Source organism: Phyllobates terribilis, unplaced genomic scaffold (genome assembly GCF_046119375.1).
Source record: "Phyllobates terribilis strain yellow unplaced genomic scaffold, ASM4611937v1 Scaffold_1__5_contigs__length_1240528914, whole genome shotgun sequence".
Classification (NCBI taxonomy): domain Eukaryota; kingdom Metazoa; phylum Chordata; class Amphibia; order Anura; family Dendrobatidae; genus Phyllobates; species Phyllobates terribilis.
In genome coordinates, this window is record NW_027362761.1 from 172275238 (window position 1) to 172299156 (window position 23919).

The following is a 23919-nucleotide window of genomic DNA, read 5'->3' on the forward strand; positions in this document are numbered from 1 at the left end:
CAGTGAGCATATGGTATATACATCTCCGATTTCAATGCATTGAATATATACAGTACAGACCAAAAGTTTGGACACACCTTCTCATTTAAAGATTTTTCTGTATTTTCATGACTATGAAGATTGTACATTCACACTGAAGGCATCAAAACTATGAATTAACACATGTGGAATTATATACTTAACAAAAAAGTGTGAAACAACTGAAAATATGTCTTATATTCTAGGTTCTTCAAAGTAGCCACCTTTTGCTTTGATGACTGCTTTGCACACTCTTGGCATTCTCTTGATGAGCTTCAAGAGGTAGGTGAAATAGGTGATAATGGATAGTACTGCAATTTGTCATGTTGACATAGACTTCATTAGCAGAGATTGACATTTATGAGTATTAGGTGAACAATATTCTTTTATTGTGTTGTGGTCTGGGTTTTTCATTAATTGCTACTTGTATTTTATATTGATGTATGACTTGTGTTTTTAAATATGTTTTTATACATCGGTGTGCACTTCTGGTTTACAGTGCCACCATGAACCATTGATGCTGGGAAAGGAAGTTGTTTCTGCGCTCTCTGGAGTAACGATAAACCATTAATATGGATAAAAATGTAGGTTTATTGTCTACGCATTTCAGCGTCCACGACTTTTTCCTCAGGATAACCATACACAACGGTTATGTATGGTTGTCCTCAGGAAGGAATCAGTGGACTCTGAAACGCGTAGACAATAAACCAACATTTTTTTCCATACTAATGGTTTGTTGTGACTCCAGAGAGCGCAGAAACAACTTCCTTTCCCAGCATCTATCTCTGACATATCCATAGGAAGCTGTAGCATCAGGAGTCCAGGCTTTATAGGTGTTGTGAGCAGTTTTTAATACTTCTGTACCAATTATTATTTGGATAAGACCCTATTGCGCTCTTGCATTTTTTCATAATCATGAACCATTGACTGTTAATAAAGGTTTTTAAATTAGTACACTGTTTTGATATTACTTCATGACCAATGTGTTCGGGTTTATATTAATTTTCCGAATGGTCTGACATTCTTATAGTCCAGGCATGTATATATCATACAGTTGTGCTCAAAAGTTTACATGCCCCGGCAGAATTTTTCCTTTCTTGGCCTTGTTTCAGAGAATATGAATGATAACAAAAACCTTTTTCTTCAATCATGGTTATTGGTTGGGTGAAGCCATTTATTGTCAAACTACTGTGTTTTTTCTTTTTAAATCTTAATGACAGCCAAAAACATTCAAATGACCCTGATCAAAAGTTTACATACCCTGGTGATTTTGGTCTGATAAAAATGTGTTTGAATGGCTACTAAAGGTAACATCCTCACCTGTGACCTGTTTGCTTGTAATCAGTGTGTGTGCATAAAAGCTGAGTGAGTTTCTGGGATCCAGATAGACTCTTGCATCTTTCATCCAGCCACTGATGTTTCTGGATTGTGAGTCATGGGGAAAGCAAAAGAATTGTCAACGGATCTACGGGAAAAGGTAGTTGAACTATATAACACAGGAAAGGGTTACAAAAAAATATCCAAGGAATTGATAATGCCAGTCAGCAGCGTTCAAACTGTGATTAACAAATGGAAAATCAGGGGCTCTGTAAAAACCAAGCCACGGTCAGATAGACCAATTAATATTTCGGCCACAACTGCCAGGAAAATTGTTTGGGATGCAAAGAAAAACCCACAAATAGCATCAGCTAAAATTCAGGACTCTCTGAAAACTAGCGGTGTGGCTGTTTCAAGATGCACAATAAGGAGGCACTTGAAGAAAAATGGGCTGCATGGTCGAGTCACCAGGAGAAAGACATTACTGCGGAAATGCCACAAAGTATCTCGCCTACAATATGCCAAACAGCACAGAGGCAAGCCTTAAAACTTCTGGAACAAGGTAATTTGGAGTGATGAGACCAAAATTTAACTTTTTGGCCACAACCATAAACGTTACATTTGGAGAGAGGTCAACAAGGCCTATGATGAAAGGAACACTATTCCTACAATAAAGCTCGGAGGTGGATTGCTGATGTTTTGGGGATGTGTGAGCTACAAACGCACAAGAATCTTGGTAAAAGTTGAAGGAAAGATGAATGCAGCACGTTATCAGCAAATACTGGAGGCAAATTTGCACTCATGAGCCCGGAAGCTGTGCATGGGACGTACTTGGACGTTCCAACATGACAACAATCCAAAACAGAAGGCCAAGTCAACCTGTCATTGGCTACAGCAGAACAAAGTGAAGGTTCTGGAGTGGCCATCTCAGTCTCCTGACCTCAATATCATTGATCCACTCTGGGGAGATCTCAAGTTCACGGTAGACAGCCCAGGAATTTACAGGAACTGGAGGCTTTTTGCCAAGAAGAATGGGCAGCTTTACCATCTGAGAAAATAAAGAACCTCATCCACAACTACCACAAAAGACTTCAAGCTGTCATTGATGTTAGAGGGGGCAATACACAGTATTAAGAACTGGGGTATGTGAACTTTTGATCAGGGTCATTTGGATGTTTTTGGTTGTCATTAAGATTTAAAAAGAGAAAACAGTAGTTTGACAATAAATGGCTTCACCCAACCAATAACCATGAATGTAGAAAATTTTTTTTTGTTATCATTCATATTCTCTGAAACAAGGCCAAGAAAGGAAAAATTCTGCCGGGGTATGTAAACTTTTGAGCAAAACTGTATATGTTGCTCCTATTTTGACACTATATGGGAAACTCATCGGAAATTGACATATTATATATGCTGAGTCCAATATTTGCTCTAACAAGCTGTACTTTCCAGGTCTGGCAAAAGACCAAAACCCAAACTCTGATTTTTATTAGATCAAGGTTACGTCTACATACATCCCCTCGGTGAGCTCTATGGGGGCTGGTCGTGGGATGTGCTAGGTCTTTTAGAAGTTTATGAGATCCCCAACTTTCAGGATATCTTTGACCCTGGAGGTCCCAAGTTGGAGATATTGTTGTTATATTTTCTATCACGATTTTACCTTTCTATAGAGTTGAAACATGGCATGGATAACATGACCCATATTATCGATGTTAAGTTGAAGCCGTTCAGCCGACCTTACGGTGATGTGAATGAATGCGTTATGTTCGCCCCTTCGCTACGGCATTGAAAATATATATACCATAAATATCGGATCAATGCAAACCCCAATATTCATCACTGAACACTGTCTCCAGAAAGTCTGACATAAATCCTTTGAAAAGAGGAAGCTGATTCCTTTGAACAGAGGAAGCCCCTGTACTTCCCCTGCTCTGAGTACACAATTCCTAGACTTGTTGACTGGTTCTCATCAAATCTCCTGTGGTAATTAACTATCCACGGCAAATGTTCAATGTGAGGGTGATATGTCCCCTCTCCAGAGATGTCTTTATGGATTTAACAATTTTTCTATATGACACTTTCATACATTAGTTTCATGGCCTCCACGGGGACACCAAATATATATGCTACTGACAGACCCCATTGATTATTCACGTTATCTGTTAGGTTTTCTTCATAGTTTCAGTATTACCTCACCTTTTGACTTACCTTTTTAATAGAATAACCGTCAAGAGTAATGTCCTTTATGCTGCGTCTCATGGCTCCAGCAGCTGCAATATTTCCAAAACGTTGAATTTCATGAATCACTGCATTGGTGTAAGGAAGTCTGTTCCTGTCTTCATATTTAATGGCAGAGGAGTCCTGAAGAACCTGATCTAACTCTCTATGTATGTTCTCTGTGATTAGAAAATGTAGCAAGTCAGTGTTCAGCATGTCTGGCTTACTTTGACACACGTATTAATTTTAATTATGAAAATTGTTTACAATGTATATTTACCTAAAGGGAACCAGTCACCTTGTACATGCAGTCCAATCAGTGGGCACCATGGTATAGAGCAGGAGCAGCTGAGTGGTTTTGCAGGAAAAAAATGTATTTTTATTCATAAAAATCCCTCTTTTTTATTCAAGGGGTCAGGTTCCTAATAGGTACCTGACCGCTTGAACAGTTAGTAAACAGGACCGCCAAGTGGATTCCTAGGCACAGAAAAATCAGGGATGTCGGTGAATAAAGTACATGTTATATTGAATCTTCATGTACAAAACTATACATCAATCTTCTGATGTCATCCTACTCCATAACATGCTGCTTACAGCTCACATCATTTTAAATGTGATGGATTTCCTGTGCGGCTTATTATCAGCTCAGTATTTACGTCACTGTTTCATCAGTGTTTGCAAACCAAAACTAGGAGAGGCTCTAAAACATCTACATGATGTTTTATCCTTATTATTTTATTTTGATATTTTATTAGTCACAAGCTGACTTGGACATACTGAGTGTTTGCGAGTCCACTTGGCAGCAGAGCTTCAATATGGATAAATGTAAAGTTATGCACTTAGGCATTAATAATATATGGGCAGAATATGTTCTACGGGAAGTAAAACTAGGAGAGAAGGATACGGGTGCACTTGTAGATCCCAGGCTAAATAAAAGCATGCAATGCTTCGAAGGCCAGTAGGATATTGTCAGGTATAAAACAAATTATGGACTCATGGGACAGAGGCATGGTACTACCAATTCACAAAGCATTTGTGCGACCACATCTGGAATATGCAGTTCAGCTCTGGGAGCCAGTTCATCAAAAGGATGTTATGGAGTTTGAAAAGTACAAAGAAGAACCAGTAAACTGATAAGGGGCATGGAAGGTCCTAGTTATGAAGAAAAATTAAAGAAAACCCAAATTATTTGGTCTTGAGAAGAGACATCAAAGGGGTCATTATTACATTATTAACATGCACAATTGCATAAACGGCCCTTACAAAAAGGTATGGCCAAAAACTATTTCAAGTAAAACTCCCTTAAAAAAGGTTTACTCCATCCATTTGGAGCAAATAAAAAGGTTCAATCCTCACAGGAACCAAAGCTTCATTACTATAAGAACTAGTAATCTGTGTACCAGCTTGTATCAGGAGACAGTCATAGCCAGAACAATCAATAGTTTCAAAAAGGCTTAGATGTTTTTAGAAAAAAATAACAAATACTCATGTACATGTGTAAAAATCTTCTTCTGTATGTGGTCCAGTCGATTGACACTCAGGGTCTGGAGGGAAAAATCTGCTGTTCAGGGCAGACTGAGTCCTTTTCCATGCCTTGCTTGCACTTAAAGAGGTTGTTCGGTCAAAAGTGATAAGTCAGCAGTCACTCTGTGTGACTACAGACTTATGAATCCCCCCAGTGCAGGCACTGTGCGCTGCAAAGATTCGCTGGTATGAGACCCGGTAACTGAGGGTATGTATACGTTATACATACCCCCGGCCAGTGGGAGTGGCCTCACCATACACTTGTATTGAGTGAGGCCACGCCTTTTAGTCGGACATGCCCACTGGCCGCCCAAGTCCCTAGACAGGGCTTGGCCTCGCTCCATACAAGTGCATGGAGCGAGGTGGCGCTGAATGGCTGGGGTATGTATAACGTATAAATTGCCTCTGGTCCCGGGTCTCATACCCTGAGCTGGGGGGGTTCATAAGTCTGCAGTCACACAGAGTGACTGCAGACATCACTTTTAACCGGACAACCCCTTTAATGGACATGTCTCTTATTTTTCACAATAGTACTATGTAGCTACATTAGTTTCATTGTGAATAACAATAGATCCATTGGGTACATTATAATGAAAAAAACACCTTGACCAAATTATGGCCCCAAATCAGAGGAAGATGGTTATTTATGCCACTCCATATGATAATTGTATAGCAAAAAGGAGAAAAAAAGCGGAGAATATGGCAAAATAGAAAATCACTTTATTAAACACAAAATGTGAAACAAACATACATCATTAAAAAATTGTAATGATGTATATTTGTTTCACATTTTGTAACAGAAAACAGAAAAACAGTTTTCTGTTTCTATATATAAGCTTTGACTGAACACTCCGCCTCTATGCCGCAGGCGATTTTAATTGCAGCAGGATCTTATTATCCCACATACAAGCAGACATAGTCTCTTAGAGAGGAGTTCACATTGATAGGGTCCTGGTATTTTGAGAGATGCCTTAACGTGGCTACCAGGTACACATGAATTGGACAATTTATGCACTAAGATTTCTCATTTATTTCTATTTTCTACAGCAGTAATGCTATTCAATTTTCATATCTTTCAGTTTTGCATATTTAACGTTACAGTGTGCTGCTTTGTTTGTTAGTTGTTTCACATTTTGTGTTTAATAAAGTGATTTTCTATTTTACCATATTCTCCGTTTTCTCTCCTTTTTGTTATACAATTAGTTTCATTGTGGTATAAAATCTAATTCAATTGGACCACAGTCCACAATTACACACCTTGTATATCAGGGTAAGCCAACATGAGCATGATCGCCCACTGTAAGGTGGTGGCAGAAGTTTCAGTTCCTGCAGTGAAAAGATCAACCACTACTTGAATCAGATTTGAAGTATCAAATGTGGAGTTAGGATCGTCACTTGCCTGGAAGTAAAATATACATTTTTTAATGAATAGTATACAATATATCTTAATGTTGTCTGTCACAATACTGCATATCAGGAGCAACCCATATAAATAATCTCTCTCTCAAACTGAAATGTTTGTATTATAGCACTTTTTATTACGACTGACCCTAAAGTGAGTTGTCCAAGGTTAAAAAAGACCTGCTTTTTTCAACAAAATAACTCTACACCTGTCAGTAGACTGTGTCTGGTATTGCTGCTCCTCTAACGCTGCATTTCAACATATACAGGTGCTTCTCACAAAATTAGAATATCATCAAAAAGTTAATTTATTTCAGTTCTTCAATACAAAAAGTGAAACTCAAATATTATATAGAGTCATTACAAACAGAGTGATCTATTTCAAGTGTTTATTTCTGTTACTGTTGATGATTATGGCTTACAGCCAATGAAAACACAAAAGTCATTATGTGTCATGGTTGTGTCGCCACGAAGATCGTCACGATTGCACAGCCTGACTTCTCGCAGCTGAGTTTTTGGTGCTTTGTGCTTTTCGGCAGTGAGGGAGTTAACTCTCTCTCTCTGTGCTAGACAAGGTCCAGCCTCGCCCAGCTGCAATCAATTCTGCAGTAGTGAGATTCCTTCATATGTCTGCTGCTCTGTTAGGGAAGTGTCGGTGAAAGCATTTCATGCAGACTAACAGAGCGGATCGTGGTATTTGGAGTTTCAGAGATAAGTGTATTTGGAGTGTTTTTTCCCTTCCTCGCTTTATCATTTATCTCCTTTCCCGTTGGTGTTCCCTCTGTTGTAGTTGTGTAGTTTTTGTATGCAAGGTGGTTTTGGTTTTACCCTTGTACTGTCTCGTTCGTCTAAGTACTGAGTGTTGGCATATTATTACCTGTCCCCTTTTGTTGTGATCGGGGTCCTTCTCAGGACTAGATTACTTAGGTGCAGGGATCCTCAGGAGGTAGGGGATACGCTGGCGGCCTGGACCTCTGTACCTTTAACAGTACCTCCAGGTAGAGGGATTAGTCAGGGCCCCAGCTCAGGGTCAGCTTAGGCCCCCTACCTCCAGTACACAGAGACAGCGTGACATTTTCACCGACCCCCTTAGATTTTCTCCAGCTACCATGGATCCAGTAGCCGGTCTAGCTCGGCAGTTGCAGAGTTTGTCCATGGAGCTGGCGGACGTTAGGTCCAAGGTTTTGTGTCCCCAGGAGCAAGCTGGACCAGAACCTAAGGTAGCTCTCCCTGACAGGTTCACTGGGGGGCGGGACAAGTTTTTTGTTTTCCGAGAGGCATGCAAGTTGTACTTTCGGCTGCGGCCTCGGTCATCGGGGAGTGAAGAACAAAGGGTGGGAATTGTCATCTCGCTCCTACAAGGGGACCCACAATCTTGGGCGTTCTCTCTTCCCCCGGGCTCCCCGGCTCTCCAGTCAGTGGATAGGTTTTTTGCTGCTCTGGGTCTTGTATATGATGACCCGGATCGGATCTCCCTTGCTGAATCTAAGTTACGTAGGATCCAGCAGGGAGATCATCCGGCGGAGGAATTCTGTTCGGAGTTCCGTAGGTGGGCCACTGACACCCAGTGGAATGACCCGGCTCTTAGAAGCCAGTTTTGTCAAGGTTTGTCCGACAAATTAAAGGATGTGTTGGCACAGTATGACTCTCCCGCGTCACTGGAAGCCGCTATGGCCCTTGCTATTCGCATTGACAGACGGCTTCGGGAGAGGTGCGGGATAACTCCACCCCCTGTGATGACTCCACCTCCTACAAGGTCCCCTCATTTGGTGGTTCCCCTGGTCAGTCCAGAGGAGCCTATGCAATTAGGAGGGACATCATTTCGGGGGAGGGGACCGGTGGCACACCACAAGACTGGAAGGTGTTTCTTCTGCGGGAGAAAGGGACATTTTATTGGGGGGTGTCCATCCCGTCCTTTGCAGAGTAAAGAGTCGTCGGAAAACTTTTAATCCCAGGTTGTGTGGTGGACGGCAATCTGGGAGTAGGCACTTCGTCCCTGGGGTCATCTCAGTTTCTCGTACCGGCGGAGGTGGTGGTGGGTATGAGAACTGAGAAGATATCTGTTCTTTTAGATAGTGGGGCCGGGGCTAATCTGGTGGACGCTCGGTTTGCCCGGGTTCAAGGTATGCATTTGAGTGAGTTGGCTAAACCCATCCCCATATTCTCGATCGATGCCAGGCCCCTCGGTCAGGGAAGTTTTTTGCATGTTGTGCATAACGTAAAACTTCAAGTGGGGGCGATACATAATGAACTGTTGTCTTGCTACGTGTTGGAGGGTCTTCCCACTCCTATAGTGTTGGGCCTTCCTTGGTTAACTAAGCATAACCCGGTTATTAATTGGCAATCCAGAGAGATAAGCCAATGGAGTAATTTCTGTAATAAAAACTGCATGAATACGGTCATCGGTGCTGTCACTCCTAGGGTCTTGCCTCCATTTTTGGTGGACTTTGAGGATGTATTCTCGGAGAAGGGGTGTCGGGAACTACCTCCTCATCGCGAGTATGACTGTTCTGTTAAACTGCTCCCTGAGGCCAAGTTACCTAAATCTAGGTTGTATAACCTTTCTGGTCCTGAGAGGCAGGCCATGAAGGATTATATTTCTGAAAGTCTGGCTAAGGGGCATATTAGACCTTCATCTTCCCCGGTGGCCGCGGGGTTCTTCTTTGTGAAGAAGAAGGATGGAGGCCTACGCCCTTGCCTGGATTTCCGTGAACTTAATCGGATTACGGTCCGAGATCCGTACCCGCTCCCACTTATTCCCGATCTCTTTAATCAGATCGTGGGCGCCAAATGGTTCTCTAAGTTGGATCTCAGGGGGGCGTACAATCTGATTAGAATGAAGGAGGGGGATGAGTGGAAGACGGCGTTTAACACTCCGGAGGGGCATTATGAGAACCTTGTCATGCCATTCGGTCTGACTAATGCCCCGGCGGTGTTCCAACACTTTGTTAATGACATTTTTCGCCGCCTGGTTGGACAGTTTGTTGTCATATATCTGGATGATATCTTAATTTACTCGCCTGATCTGGTGTCTCATCAGGAGCATGTTAGGCAGGTGTTACAGATCTTGCGGGATAATAAACTGTATGCTAAATGGGAAAAGTGTGTGTTCGCCGTACAGGAACTCCAGTTTTTAGGTTTCCTGGTTTCAGCGTCTGGTTTTCGTATGGACCCTGGGAAAGTGCGGGCAGTTCTTGAGTGGGATCTGCCTGAGAATCTTAAGGCACTACAACGTTTCCTGGGGTTTGCTAATTATTACCGGAAGTTCATTCGTAATTTCTCGTCCATGGTTAAACCTCTCACTGACATGACAAAAAAGGGGACGGATTTTTCTAGGTGGTCTGACAAGGCTTGTCAAGCTTTCTCCTCCTTGAAAAAATGTTTTGCCTCAGCACCCATGCTCATTCAACCTGATGCGTCACAGCCATTCATTGTAGAGGTAGACGCTTCCGAGGTAGGGGTGGGAGCAGTGTTGTCACAAGGTTCGTCCCCTGGTAAGTGGCATCCGTGCGCCTTTTTCTCTAAAAAATTGTCGTCCGCCGAGAGGAATTACGATGTCGGCAATAGGGAACTCTTGGACATTAAGTTAGCTTTTGAGGAGTGGCGCCATTTTTTGGAGGGGGCAGTCTATCCGGTCACCGTCATCACCGATCACAAGAACCTGCTTTATCTGGAGTCTGCAAAACGTCTGAATCCCAGACAAGCCAGGTGGTCGTTGTTTTTTACCAGGTTTAATTTTGTCGTTACGTTTCGTCCTGGGTCAAAAAAATGTGAAGGCGGATGCCTTGTCTCGTAGTTTCCCTGGGGCCGGGAATACGGATGACCCGGTTCCTATCCTTCAAGAGGGGGTGGTGGTGTCGGCAGTATGCTCTGAGCTTGAGGAGGAGGTATTGGAGGCTCAGGGGGACGCCCCTGTTGGACCTCCAGGGAGACTGTTTGTTCCAGATCAGCTACGACAAAAGGTGATCGAGGCACACCATAACTCAGCTTTAGCAGGACACCCAGGGAGTAAAGCAACTGTGGATCTCCTCTCGCGTCGATTTTGGTGGCCTAACTTACATAAGGAGGTGGTAACTTTTGTTGCGTCCTGTGGGGTTTGTGCGCGCTCTAAGACCCCACATACCCATCCGTCTGGGGCCCTCTTACCTTTGAAGATCCCGGAGCGTCCTTGGACTCATCTGTCTATGGACTTTATTACGGACCTCCCGCCGTCTTCGGGTAAAACTGTCATTCTCGTTGTAGTAGACAGGTTCAGCAAGATGGCACATTTTATCGCTCTTCCTGCTCTTCCTAATGCTAAAACTCTTGCGCAGGTGTTCATTGGGGAGATTGTGAGGCTTCACGGGGTACCCTCCGATGTGGTGTCGGATCGGGGGTCTCAGTTTGTGTCCAAGTTCTGGAAGGCATTTTGTACTCGGCGGGGGATGCATTTGTCGTTCTCATCGGCTTTTCATCCCCAGACCAATGGTCAGACGGAACGTCTGAACCAGAGTTTGGAGACATATCTCCGGTGTTTTGTGTCAGAGAACCAGGAGGACTGGGCTTCTTTCTTACCTCTGGCGGAGTTTGCTCTTAATAATAGGCGGAGCGAGTCCACTGGTAAGTCCCCGTTTTTTGGGGCATATGGTTTTCACCCCCAGTTTTGTACTTTCAGTAGAGGGGGCTCTTCGGGGGTTCCTGAGGAGGAACGATTTTCGTCATCACTCGCTTCTGTATGGAGAGGGGTACTGAATAATCTGAGTACTATGGGGAACCGTTACAAACGTATGGCTGACAGGAGGAGAGTGTCTGGTCCGGACCTAAGTGTGAACGATCTGGTATGGTTGTCTACTAAGAATATAAAACTTAAGGTTCCTTCCTGGAAACTGGGTCCCAGGTTCATCGGGCCGTACAGGATCAGTTCTATAATTAATCCGGTGGCATTCCGTCTTGATCTCCCCCCTACGTTTAAAATTCACAACGTGTTCCACAGATCGTTGCTTAAGAGGTATGTGGCGCCGGTGATACCGTCACCTTTACCTCCGCCTCCAGTGGTGGTCAATGGTAACTTGGAGTTCCAGGTATCGAAGGTCATCGATTCACGCTTTAATCGTCGGTCCCTTCAGTACCTGGTTCATTGGAAGGGGTATGGTCCTGAGGAGAGGATGTGGGTTCCTGCGTCAGATATTAACGCAGACCGGTTAATTCGGGCCTTCCACACGACTCACCCGGATAAACCTGGCCCTGAGGGTCCGGAGGCCCCTCGTAGAAGGGGGGGTACTGTCATGGTTGTGTCGCCACGAAGATCGTCACGATTGCACAGCCTGACTTCTCGCAGCTGAGTTTTTGGTGCTTTGTGCTTTTCGGCAGTGAGGGAGTTAACTCTCTCTCTCTGTGCTAGACAAGGTCCAGCCTCGCCCAGCTGCAATCAATTCTGCAGTAGTGAGATTCCTTCATATGTCTGCTGCTCTGTTAGGGAAGTGTCGGTGAAAGCATTTCATGCAGACTAACAGAGCGGATCGTGGTATTTGGAGTTTCAGAGATAAGTGTATTTGGAGTGTTTTTTCCCTTCCTCGCTTTATCATTTATCTCCTTTCCCGTTGGTGTTCCCTCTGTTGTAGTTGTGTAGTTTTTGTATGCAAGGTGGTTTTGGTTTTACCCTTGTACTGTCTCGTTCGTCTAAGTACTGAGTGTTGGCATATTATTACCTGTCCCCTTTTGTTGTGATCGGGGTCCTTCTCAGGACTAGATTACTTAGGTGCAGGGATCCTCAGGAGGTAGGGGATACGCTGGCGGCCTGGACCTCTGTACCTTTAACAGTACCTTCAGGTAGAGGGATTAGTCAGGGCCCCAGCTCAGGGTCAGCTTAGGCCCCCTACCTCCAGTACACAGAGACAGCGTGACATTATGTCAGTAAAGTAGAATACTTTATAACACCAGCTTGAAAAATTATTTTAAAATCTGAAATGTTGGCCTACTGAAATGTATGTTCAGTAAATGCACTCAATACTTGGTCGGGGCTCCTTTTGCATCAATTACTGCATCAATGCGGCGTGGTATGGAGGAGATCAGCCTGTGTTACTGCTGAGGTGTTATGGAAACCCAGGTTGCTTTGATAGCAGCCTTCAGCTCGTCTGCATTGTTGGGTCTGGTTTCTCTCATCTTCTTCGTGATAATACCCCATAGATTCTCTATGGGGTTAAGGTCAGGCGAGTTTGCTGGCCAATCAAGCACAGTGATACTGTTGTTTTTAAACCAGGTATTGGTACTTTGGCAGTGTGGACAGGAGCCAAGTCCTGCTGGAGAATGAAATTTCCATCTCCAAAAAGCTTGTCGGCAGAGGGAAGCATGAAGTGCTCTAAAATTTCCTGGTAGACGGCTGTGCTGACTTTGGTCTTGATAAAACACAGTGGACCTACAGCAGCAGATGACATGGCTCCCCACACCATCACTGATTGTGGAAACTTCACACTAGACCTCAAGCAGCTTGGATTGTGTGCCTCTCCACTCTTCCTCCAGACTCTGGGACCTTGAGTTCCAAATGAAATGCAAAATTTACTTTCAGCTGAAAACAACACTTTGGACCACTGAGTAACAATCCAGGTCTTTTTCTCCTTGGCCCAGGTAAGACGCTTCTGGCATTGTCTATTGGCCATGAGTGGCTTGACACAAGGAATGCGACACTTGTAGCCCATGTCCTGGATACATCTGTGTGTGGTGGCTCTTGAAGCAATGACTCCAGCAGCAGTCCACTCTTTGTGAATCTCCCCCAAATGTTTGACGGGCCTTTTCTTAACAATCCTTTCAAGGCTGCGGTTATCCCAGTTGCTTGTGCACCTTTTTCTACCACACTTTTTCCTTCCACTCAACTTTCCATTAATATGCTTGGATACAGCACTCTGAGAACAGCCAGCTTCTTTAGCAATGACCTTTTGTGGCTTACCCTCCTTGTGGAGTGTGTCAATGACTGCCTTCTGGACATCTGTCAAGTCAGCAGTCTTCCCCATGATTGTGGAGCCTAGTGACACAGACTAAGGGACCTTTTTAAACGCGTAGGAAGCCTTTGCAGGTGTTTTTTTTGTTAATTATTCTAATTTACTGAGATAATGACTTTTGTGTTTTCATTGGCTGTAAGCCATAATCATCAACATTAACAGAAATAAACACATGAAATAGATCACTCGGTTTGTAACAACTCTATATAATATGAGTTTCACTTTTTGGATTGAAGAACTGAAATAAATTAACTTTTTGATGATATTCTAATTTTGTGAGAAGCACCTGTACATTTCTGTCCAGTCAGACCAATCTTACAGATTCTGATATTGGTCTAGTTTATCTATTTACATCATCTAATATATATAATCGTCTTATCCCGTCTGTCTGTTCTTCTGTCCTTCTGTCATTCTGTCCAGGAAATCCCGCGTCGCTGATTGGTCCGGCCGCGGCCAATCAGCGTCGCAACATTTCAGAAAAAGATGGCGGCCGTTAGCAGCTCATCTGCCAGACGAAGGTCAGCGGCGATGCAGCCGGCTTCTCGCAGCATAAGTCCCCCGACCGGAGGCGCCGCTGACCTCCATGCGGCTACTGTCGGGAGATCAGCGGCTGCGGCTGCTTATCTCCCGACGGCAAGTGTGACTCCCCTCCCCTCTCCTCCCCTCCTCTCCCCTCTCCTCCCCTCCTCTCCCCTCTCCTCCCCCCTCTCTTCCCCTCTCCTCCCCTCCCCTCCCCCCGGCGCCATACTTACCCCTCCCCATGCCTCCGCAGCATCTTCTGTTTCTTCCGCTGCTGCTCTGTGACGTCTCAGGTCAGAGAGTGCTGTGACGTCTTTACACTGTGCTCTTTCCTGAGCGGTCACAGAGCACAGCGGGAAGATGCCGGCTACACTGGAGTCCCGAGCAGCAGCTGAGAAGTGAGGTGAGTATTGGATTTTTTTTTTTATTGTATGGGGGCATAGTGCATTAAATGGTGGGGTGGGGGTGTCTGACATCGTGGAGGGGCCATTATAAGCGAGGGGGGATGTGACATCCTGCATGGGGCACTATGGGGGGATGTGACTTCCTGCATGGGGCATTATAAGGGAGGGGGGGATGTGACATCATGCATGGGGAATTATAAGGGAGGGGGGAATGTGACATCCTGCATGGGGCATTATAAGGGAGGGGGGGATGTGACATCCTGCATGGGGCATTATAACGGAGGGGGGATGTGACATCCTGCATGGGACATTATAATGGAGGGGGCGTGTGACATCCTGTATGGGGCATTTTAAGGGGGGGGCGGGGTGTGACATCCTGCATGGGGCATTATAAGGGGGGTGACATCCTGCATGGGGCATTATAAGGCAGGGGGGGATGTGACATCCTGCATGGGACATTATATGGGTCTGGGGATGTGACATCCTGCATGGGGCATTATAAGGGAGCAGGGGATGTGACATCCTGCATGGGGCATTATAAGGGGGGGTGACATCCTGCATGGGGCATTATAAGGGAGGGGGGGATGTGACTTCCTGCATGGGGCATTATAAGGGATGGGGGGATATGACATCCTGCATGGGGCATTATAAGGGAGGGGGGAATGTGACATCCTGCATGGGGCATTATAAGGGAGGGGGGATGTGACTTCCTCCATGGGGCATTATAAGGGAGGGGGGAATGTGACATCCTGCATGGGGCATTATAAGGGAGGGGGGATGTAACTTCCTCCATGGGGCATTATAAGGGAGGGGGGAATGTGACATCCTGCATGGGGCATTATAAGGGAGGGGGGATGTAACTTCCTCCATGGGGCATTATAAGGGGGGTGACATCCTGCATGGGGCATTATAAGGCAGGGGGGGATGTGACATCCTGCATGGGACATTATATGGGTCTGGGGATGTGACATCCTGCATGGGGCATTATAAGGGAGCAGGGGATGTGACATCCTGCATGGGGCATTATAAGGGGGGGTGACATCCTGCATGGGGCATTATAAGGGAGGGGGGGATGTGACTTCCTGCATGGGGCATTATAAGGGATGGGGGGATATGACATCCTGCATGGGGCATTATAAGGGAGGGGGGAATGTGACATCCTGCATGGGGCATTATAAGGGAGGGGGGATGTGACTTCCTCCATGGGGCATTATAAAGGAGGGGGGAATGTGACATCCTGCATGGGGCATTATAAGGGAGGGGGGATGTAACTTCCTCCATGGGGCATTATAAGGGAGGGGGGAATGTGACATCCTGCATGGGGCATTATAAGGGAGGGGGGATGTAACTTCCTCCATGGGGCATTATAAGGGAGGGGGGGATGTGACATCCTGCATGGGGTATTATATGGGGGGGAAGTGACATCCTGCATGGGGCATTATAAGGCAGGTGGATGCTCCCCGGTCCTCACTAACACGGTTCGCTGATTGGTCGCAGCCGCCGGCCGCGACCAATCAGCGATATCGGCGCCAAATTTAAACACCGCTCTGCTGATTGCTCGCGGCCGCCGGCCGCGACCAATCTGCGATTGTGGCGCCAAATTTAAACACTGTCTCCGGCCAATTGGCGGCAGATTTAAAATAAGTACTCCACCGTCGGGAGACATATTCTAGAATACCCGATGCGTTAGAATCGGGCCACCATCTAGTCCGTTATAATTGTCCTAAAATAAAACCTTCCTATTCCATGTAAAGGAGTTGTCTTTCAGATACCCGTGGACATGGCACAATCATTCTGTTTTGCCAGACTTTTAAGCACACCTGAATTTTAAATCAGTTCAAATGGTCATTTACATACCTTTACATACCTTTGTAATCTGCGCCAAATAGTGGTCTATGAAATCATTAGGCCCCTCTGGTGATTCATTTTGTTGGTGAATTCTTATTTCATTTCTTACAAAGTTGTACATATATTCTTGATTTTTAAAAATTTTCTGGTGGGGACCTGGTAAGCGCTTCATCAGCCAAGGAAATGCATCATAAAGCTGTATAAGAAAACCAGTGATGTCGATAGCATTATAAATAACCATGGAGATACAGAAGAATGATGTGAAGGCTACAATGCAACATTACATTCTTACCCCCCTTGATATGCGTATAGCATCTGCATTATACGTTGTACGCTATATCGATAAAAATATTAAGACCACTACACATTACACCTACAGGAGCTTATATGACAACCCATTCTAAAACCATAGACATTAAAGGGAATCTGTCACCCCCCTGGGACCTATCAGACCTCTTCCCTTTAATATGATGTTAAACCCTCTTTGCAGCTTGTGGGAAGACTTTCCATAAGATTTTGGACCTGTTGCTGTTTTCACCCATTCATTCAAAAGAGCATTTATGATATCAGACACTGATGTTGGATGACTGTCTGACTTGCAATCTTTATTCTAGCTCATCCTAAAGATATTAGATGGTGCTGAAGTCAGGGTTCTATGTGAACCAGTCGTGTTCTAAAACACCAAACTGCCCAGCTATACCTTTCTTTGTGCACTGGGGCATAGTCATGCTGGAACAAACAATGCTCCTCAAAACTGTTCCCAAAAAGTTGGAAGCACACAATTGTCCAAAATGTCTTGCTATGTTGAAGCATTAAGATTTCCCTTTACTGGAACTAAGGGGTCTAGGCCAACACCAGAAAAACAACTCCATAGTATTACCTCTCTTCCAACAAACTTTACTTTTCTCTCAATCAGGCCAGGTGACATTCTCCTGACATTCACCTAACCCAGACTCATCCATTATATTGCCGTGATTCATCATTCCACAGAACAAATGTCCATTGCTCCAGAGTCCAATACTTGGCATTGTGCTTGGTGATAGAAGGCTTACATGTATCTGCTCAGCCATGCCATGAAGCTCCCGACATACAGTTTTGTGATGATGTTAATGGCAGATGAGGTTTGGACTCTGCATATATTGAGTTAGCATTGTGTTAGTGACTTTTATGCACTATACGCCTCAGCAGTCGGCGACCTGACTCTGTAACTTTACTTGGTGTGACACTTTGGAACTGAGTTTGTATAGTTCCTAAACATTTCTACTTTGCAATAGCACAGTTTATAGTTGATTGTAGAATATTTAAGAAGCAAAAAATTTCAAGTAATAACTTGGCATCCTTGGCATCCTATTATAGGACCACACTCAAACTGAATGATCTCTTTAGAATGATCCTTTCAAAAATGTTAGTAAAGGCAAACTGCAGGCTAGGGGCTGGATTTTATATACCTGTGGCAATAGAACTGAATGAGGAATTGGCATGTCCTCGAACTTTTGTCCATATAAAATAATTTTGACATGACTATATACCTCCTATGCACCCCGGTAGAAGCAAATTAATAAGACTCTATGACATAAGCTCAGCCCACCATAAAGAGCAAAAAGGCAATTTTCAAACTTTTAACTCTTATGCCCTTACACAAAATGGTTAAAAAATAACGTTTGCCATACATCTACTTTACATCTGCATCATTTTTGAAACACAATTTTTTTTGTTAGGAAGTTAGAAGGGTGAAAAGTTGATCAGCAATTTCTAATTTTTTCAACAAAGCCATTTTTTTAGGGACCATATCACATTTGAAGTGACTTTGGGGGGCCTATATGACAGAAAATATCCAAAAGTGTCACCATTCTAAAAACTGAACCCCTCAAAGTGCTCAAATCACATTCAACACATTTATTAACCCTTCAGGTGCTTCACAGAAATTAAAGCAATCAGTTTGGAAAAAATGAACATTTTGCTTTTTTTCACAAAAATTTTACTTTAGCCCCAATTTTTTATTTTCACAAGGGTAATAGGAGAAATTGCACAACAAATTTTTGGGTCCATTTTCTCCTGAGTCAAACCCCATGTGTGGGTGAATATTACTGTTTGAGCGCATGGCAGGGTCCGGTAGGGAATGAGCACCGTTTGACTTTTTCAGCACAAAATTGGTTGGAATCGAGAGCAGACACCATATTGCATTTGGAGAGCTCCTGATGTGCCTAAACAGAGGAAACCCCCCCACAAGTCACCCCATTTTAGAAACTATACCCCTCAAGGAATTTATCTACATGTGTGGTGAACACCTTGACTCCGCAGGTGCTTCACAGAAGTTTATAATGTTGAGCCGTGAAAATAATAAATCACATTTTTTGGCCCCAATTTTTTTATTTTCCCATTGCAACAGAAATGGAACCCAAAATTCGTTGTGCAATTTCTCCTGAGTATGCCAATACCCCATATCTGATCAAAAACTACTTTTGAGGCACAGTGCAAAGCTCAGAAGGGAAGAAGCGCCATATTGGAGTTCAGATTTTGCTGGAATGTTTTGAGGGTGCCATGTCACATTGGCAGAGCCCCTGAGGTGCCAGAACAGCAGAAACCCCCCATAAGTGACCTAGTTTTACTAACTATACCTCTCAATGAATTTAACTAGTGGTGCAGTGAACATATTGACACCACATGTGCCTCACAGAATTGTATACCATTGTGCGGTGAAGGAAGAATAATTACATTTTTACCGCAAAAATTAGTTTTAGCCCCAGATTTTACATTTTCACATGGACAAATGGGTAAAAATTACACCAACATTTGTCCCACAATTTCCGCTGAATGTAGAAATACTCCATATGTGACTGTACAGTACTGCTTAGCCACATGGGGAGACTCGGAAGGGACGGAGTGCTATTTGTCTCCTGGAGAGCAGATTTTCCTAGAATAGTTTGCGGACTCCATATACAGAAATTAGACCCTTTGGCTATGTGCCCACGATGCAGAAATGAAGCAGAAAATTTCTGCAGCATTTCTGCATCTCCCTGGCAGAAAAAACGCATGCAGATTGTGCATGCGTTTTTCCTGCAGAATACATGCGGAATACATGCGGATTCACATGCGGATTCACATGCGTTTCCGCATGCAGATTGACAAGCGCTTTCCAGGCGATTAGCATCACTTGGAAAGTGCTTGACAACTAGGTCACACTATATAAATCCATGCAAACAGCATGGATTTATATAGTGTGACCGTAAAACACTGCTTAAAATAAAGCTATACTCACCCCCGATGCCCCGGCGTGTGCTGCAGCGCTCGTTCCTGTCTGGTTCCCGGCTGCCGGCATATCGCGAGACACAGCGGTGAAGGGCCTGCGGTCACATGACTGTGACGTCACCGAAAGTCCTTCAGCGCTGCCGGCATGCAGAGAGAAGCCGCCGGACAGGTGAATATAAACTTTATTTTTTATTTTATTCTTTTTTTACAGGTACAATGGTACCCAGGTCTGGATGAGAGTCTTCTCTCCTCCAGAACTGGGTACCATCCGCACATAGAGACGCATAGCATCCGCTTGTACAAATGTACAGACGCGCATTCTATGCGTCTCAATGCAAGTCAATGGCGGCGCTTCCGCTGCGCTTCCACAAAATTAATGAACATGCTGCGGATTTATGAGCGCTGCAGAAACGCTGCGGAAAAATCCGCAGCATGTGCATTGACATTGCGGAATGCCATTGGGGACCATGGGGTGCGGATTACCATGCGTTTTTGATGCGTTTCCGCTGCGGAAATTCCGCAGCATAAACGCATGAAAAACGCATCGTGTGCACGCAGACTTTTGGTATCTTATCTACAGGTATTGTGATGATTTGACTCCATGGGTGTTTTCCAGAAACAAGCAGCAGTGGATGTTGCTGAGTGAAAATTGCAACATTGTTGACAGATGACGGACCTGAGTGTGGACTTGCTTTTATTTGTGGATTGAGTAGAAGCTTTTATTGGGAACATTTTACATAACATTTTGGATCACATTTATCCTGCGCTCTACGCTGAGCACTTACATCGGGATTTCCATCTAAATCTCCAAATGACATGATTCAGACGAATCCCCTGAGGAATTCATTCACTATAATAAGGCAGCAGAGTTACTCTGGACTCCGTCTGGCCTCTGTTCAGCGTTGTCCTTCTTTTCAGAAGTGCACAAAACTGTGGTCGACCGCACTTTTATGCACGTTTCAAATTACATACACCACCAGATCATAGGCCAGACAGCGTAAACAGTGTCCCCATCTGCCTCATTATAGGTAATCTTCCACCGGGGGTTCCGTCTGAATCACATATTTCAGATATTTACACAGAAATCCCAGTTTAAGCGCTCAGTGTAGAGTGCAGGATAAATTTCGCCTTACTGCGATATTTTGGTTTTGGAGGCAGAATGAACGAATCAACAGCAGGTGAAGAATTGGCTTTATTTATTTTTTACGCCGTTCCTTGTGCAGTATAAGTGGTTAGTGATTAGACGACTTTATTCTTCGGGTCGGTGATATTACAACAATACCAGATTTATATTGTTTTTTTTAGGTTTGGCTGCTGTCACACACTAAAAGACACTTTTTTTTGCAAAAAAAAAAGTTTTTGCATCACCATATTTGAGAGCTATAATTTGTCAATATTTCTGCCAACAGAGTCATGTGACAGCTTGCTTTTTTGCGGGATGAGTTGATGTTTTTATTGGTACCACTTTCGGGCCCATGACAATTTTTGATCGCTTTCTATTCTGATTTTTGGGAGGTAGAATGAACAAAAAACAACAATTTATAAATTTTTTTTTATTTTTTTTATGCCGTTTCACGTGTTGAAAAATTGATAAGGCAGCTTCATTCTTCGGGTCACTATGAATACAGCGATACCACATTTACATAATTTTTTTTATGTTTTGCCACATTTATACAATAAAAATTATTTTTGCAATGCTTTATTCTGAGACCTATAACTTTTTTATTTTTCCATTGATGCAGCTGTATTGTGGCTTGTTTTTTACCGGACAAAATGATGTTTTTAGAGATCCCATTTTTATTTCCATTTGTCTTTTTGATCGCGTTTTATTCCACTTTTATTCGATGTTATGATGAAAAGCATAGTTTTATCCATCTTTTTTTTACACTTTTTTTTCACTGAAGGGGTTAACTAGTGTGACAGTTTTATAGGTCGGGTCATTCTGGATGTGGCGATACCAAACGTGTACTTTTTTTTGTTTGTTTAATTTTTTTTTTACATAAAAATACATATTTATGGGTACACTATTTTTTTTACTTATTTTGTGATGTTTTTTTAAAATAACTTTTTAAAACTTTTTTACTTAGTTTCTTTATGGGACTTTCAACTTCAGCACTTTGATTGCTGGTATAAAGCATTGCAATGCACCAGCATTGCAATGCTTTATACCTGTCGGTGCAGCACTAATAGAAACCTTTCCATAGCCTGGTGACCTGGATGTTGTCATGATGACAACTTCAGTCACCATGGCAGCGATCGAGCCATTGAGATGACGTCGTTGGGGCGACGATCAGAGGGGAGAGGGAGCCCCTTTTCTCTCCCTGCCTTCCAAATGCTGTGATCGATATCGATTGCAGAATTTAGGGGGTTAAACTACCAGGGGTCGTGTGGGCATCAGCAAGTTAGGTAGATCATGCTCAGTGCATGTTCTATCTAACTTGCATCTGTAGGGCTGACAGCTTGCTGCATCCTTATGCTATGCAAGCGATCAGCCTGCAAAAAATGAAAGTCCCATAGTGGGACAAAGTGTAAAAGTGCAAACAAGTGTTAGAAAGTGAAAAAAACATTAAAAACATTTTTTAGAAATATGTAAAAAAAAAAAAATCCCAAAAATAAAAATATACTGTACTTATAAATAAATATTATTATGTAAAAAATAAAAAATAAAAGTTCACATATTTGGTATCGCTGCGTCCGTAACGACCTGACCTATAAAACTGTTCCACTAGTTAACCCCTTTAGCGAACATGGTAAAAAAGAAGCAAAAAACGATGCTTTATCATCATACCGTCAAACAAAAAATGGAATAAAATACAATCAAAAAGATAAATAAAAATGGTACAGCTGAAAACGTCATCTTGCCCCGCAAAAAACAAGCTGCCATACAGCTCCATCAGCCGAGAAAGAAAAAAGTTATAGCTCTCAGAATAAAGCCATGCAAAAAAAAATATTTTTTCTATAAAATAGTTTTTATTGTGTAAAAGTGCCAAAACATAAAAAAAACGATATAAATGTGGTATTACTGTAAATGTACTGACCCGGGGACTCAATCATGTCACTCAAGCACCCGAGATACTTGGTGCATACCCGAGTACCCGATGCAAACTCAAGTAGCGAGCACTTAAGACCAATGACAATTTATTCAATATGATGACCTAATGTTATCAAATTCTGTGTCGTACCTGTGGGTTCAAAATGTTCACTACACCCCTTGATAAAATCCTTGAGGGGTCTAGTTTCCAAAATGGTGTCACTTGTGGGGGGGTTCCACTGTTTAGGCACATCAGGGGCTCTCCAAACGCGACATGGCGTCCGCTCACAATTCCAGGCAATTTTGCATTCAAAAAGTCACACAGTGCTCCTTCCCTTCTGAAACCTGGCGTGCGCCCAAACAGTGTATTTTCCCCACATATGAGGTATCGACTTACTCAGTAGAAATTGTACAAGTTGCATGATGCAATTTCTCCAGTTACTCTTATTAAAATGCAAAATTGTGGGCTGAAAAACATTTTTGTGGGAAAAATGTGATAATTTTATTTTTACGGCTGAATGTTCTAAACATATGTGAAGCACCTGGGGGTTCAAGGTGCACACTACACAACTAGATAAGTTCCCTGAGGGGTCTAGATTCCAAAATGGTGTCACTTGTGGGGGGTTTCCACTGTTTAGGCGCATCAGGGGCTCCCCAAACGCGACATGGCGTCTGCTAATTATTCAAGCAAATTTTACATTCAAAAAGCAAATGGTGCTCCTTCCCTTCTGAGCCCTACCGTGTGCCCAAACAGTGGTTTTCCCTCACATATGGGGCATCCGCGTGCTCAGGAGAAATTGCACAACATATTTTGGGGTCCATTTTTTCCTGTTACCCTTGAGTAAATAAAAAACAATTGGCTCTAAAGTAACATTTTTGTGAAAAAAAAGTTAAATGTTCATTATTTTCTTCTACATTCCAAAAATTCCTGTGAAGCACCTAAAGGGTTAATAAACTTATTGAATGTGGTTTTGAGCACCTTGAGGGGTGCACTTTTTAGAATGGTGTCACTTTTGGGTATTTTCTGTCATATAGACCCCTCAAAGTGACTTCAAATGTGATGTGGTTCCTAAAAAAAATGGTTTTGTAAATTTTGTTGGGAAAATGAGAAATCGCTGGTCAACATTTAACCCTTATAGCTTCCTAACGAAAAAAATATTTTGATTACAAAATTGTGCAGATGTAAAGTAAACACGTGGGAAATGTTATTTATTAACTATTTTGTGTGACATATCTCTCTCATTTAAGGGCATGAAAATTCAAATTTTTGAAAATTTTGAAATTTTCACCAAATTTCCGTTTTTTTCATAAATAAACGCAAGTCATAGAAAATAAATTTTACCACTATCATGAAGTATAATATGTCACGAAAAAAAAATCTCAGAATCAGTGGATCCGTTGAAGCGTTCCAGAGTAA

General features: G+C 43.2%; 1 protein-coding gene across 1 annotated transcript in view; it reads right to left on the bottom strand.

Annotated features, from left to right (window-relative positions):
* Nucleotides 1–23919, bottom strand: part of LOC141249460 (cytochrome P450 2J2-like) — a 46971-nt gene that overhangs the window by 17554 nt on the left and 5498 nt on the right. The window contains exons 5-7 of the mRNA XM_073669635.1: nucleotides 16242–16418; nucleotides 6334–6475; nucleotides 3544–3731 (exon numbers count right to left, since the gene is read on the bottom strand). Of these exons, the coding sequence (XP_073525736.1) occupies nucleotides 3544–3731; nucleotides 6334–6475; nucleotides 16242–16418 (507 nt within the window). The remainder of the gene's footprint in view (nucleotides 1–3543; nucleotides 3732–6333; nucleotides 6476–16241; nucleotides 16419–23919) is intronic.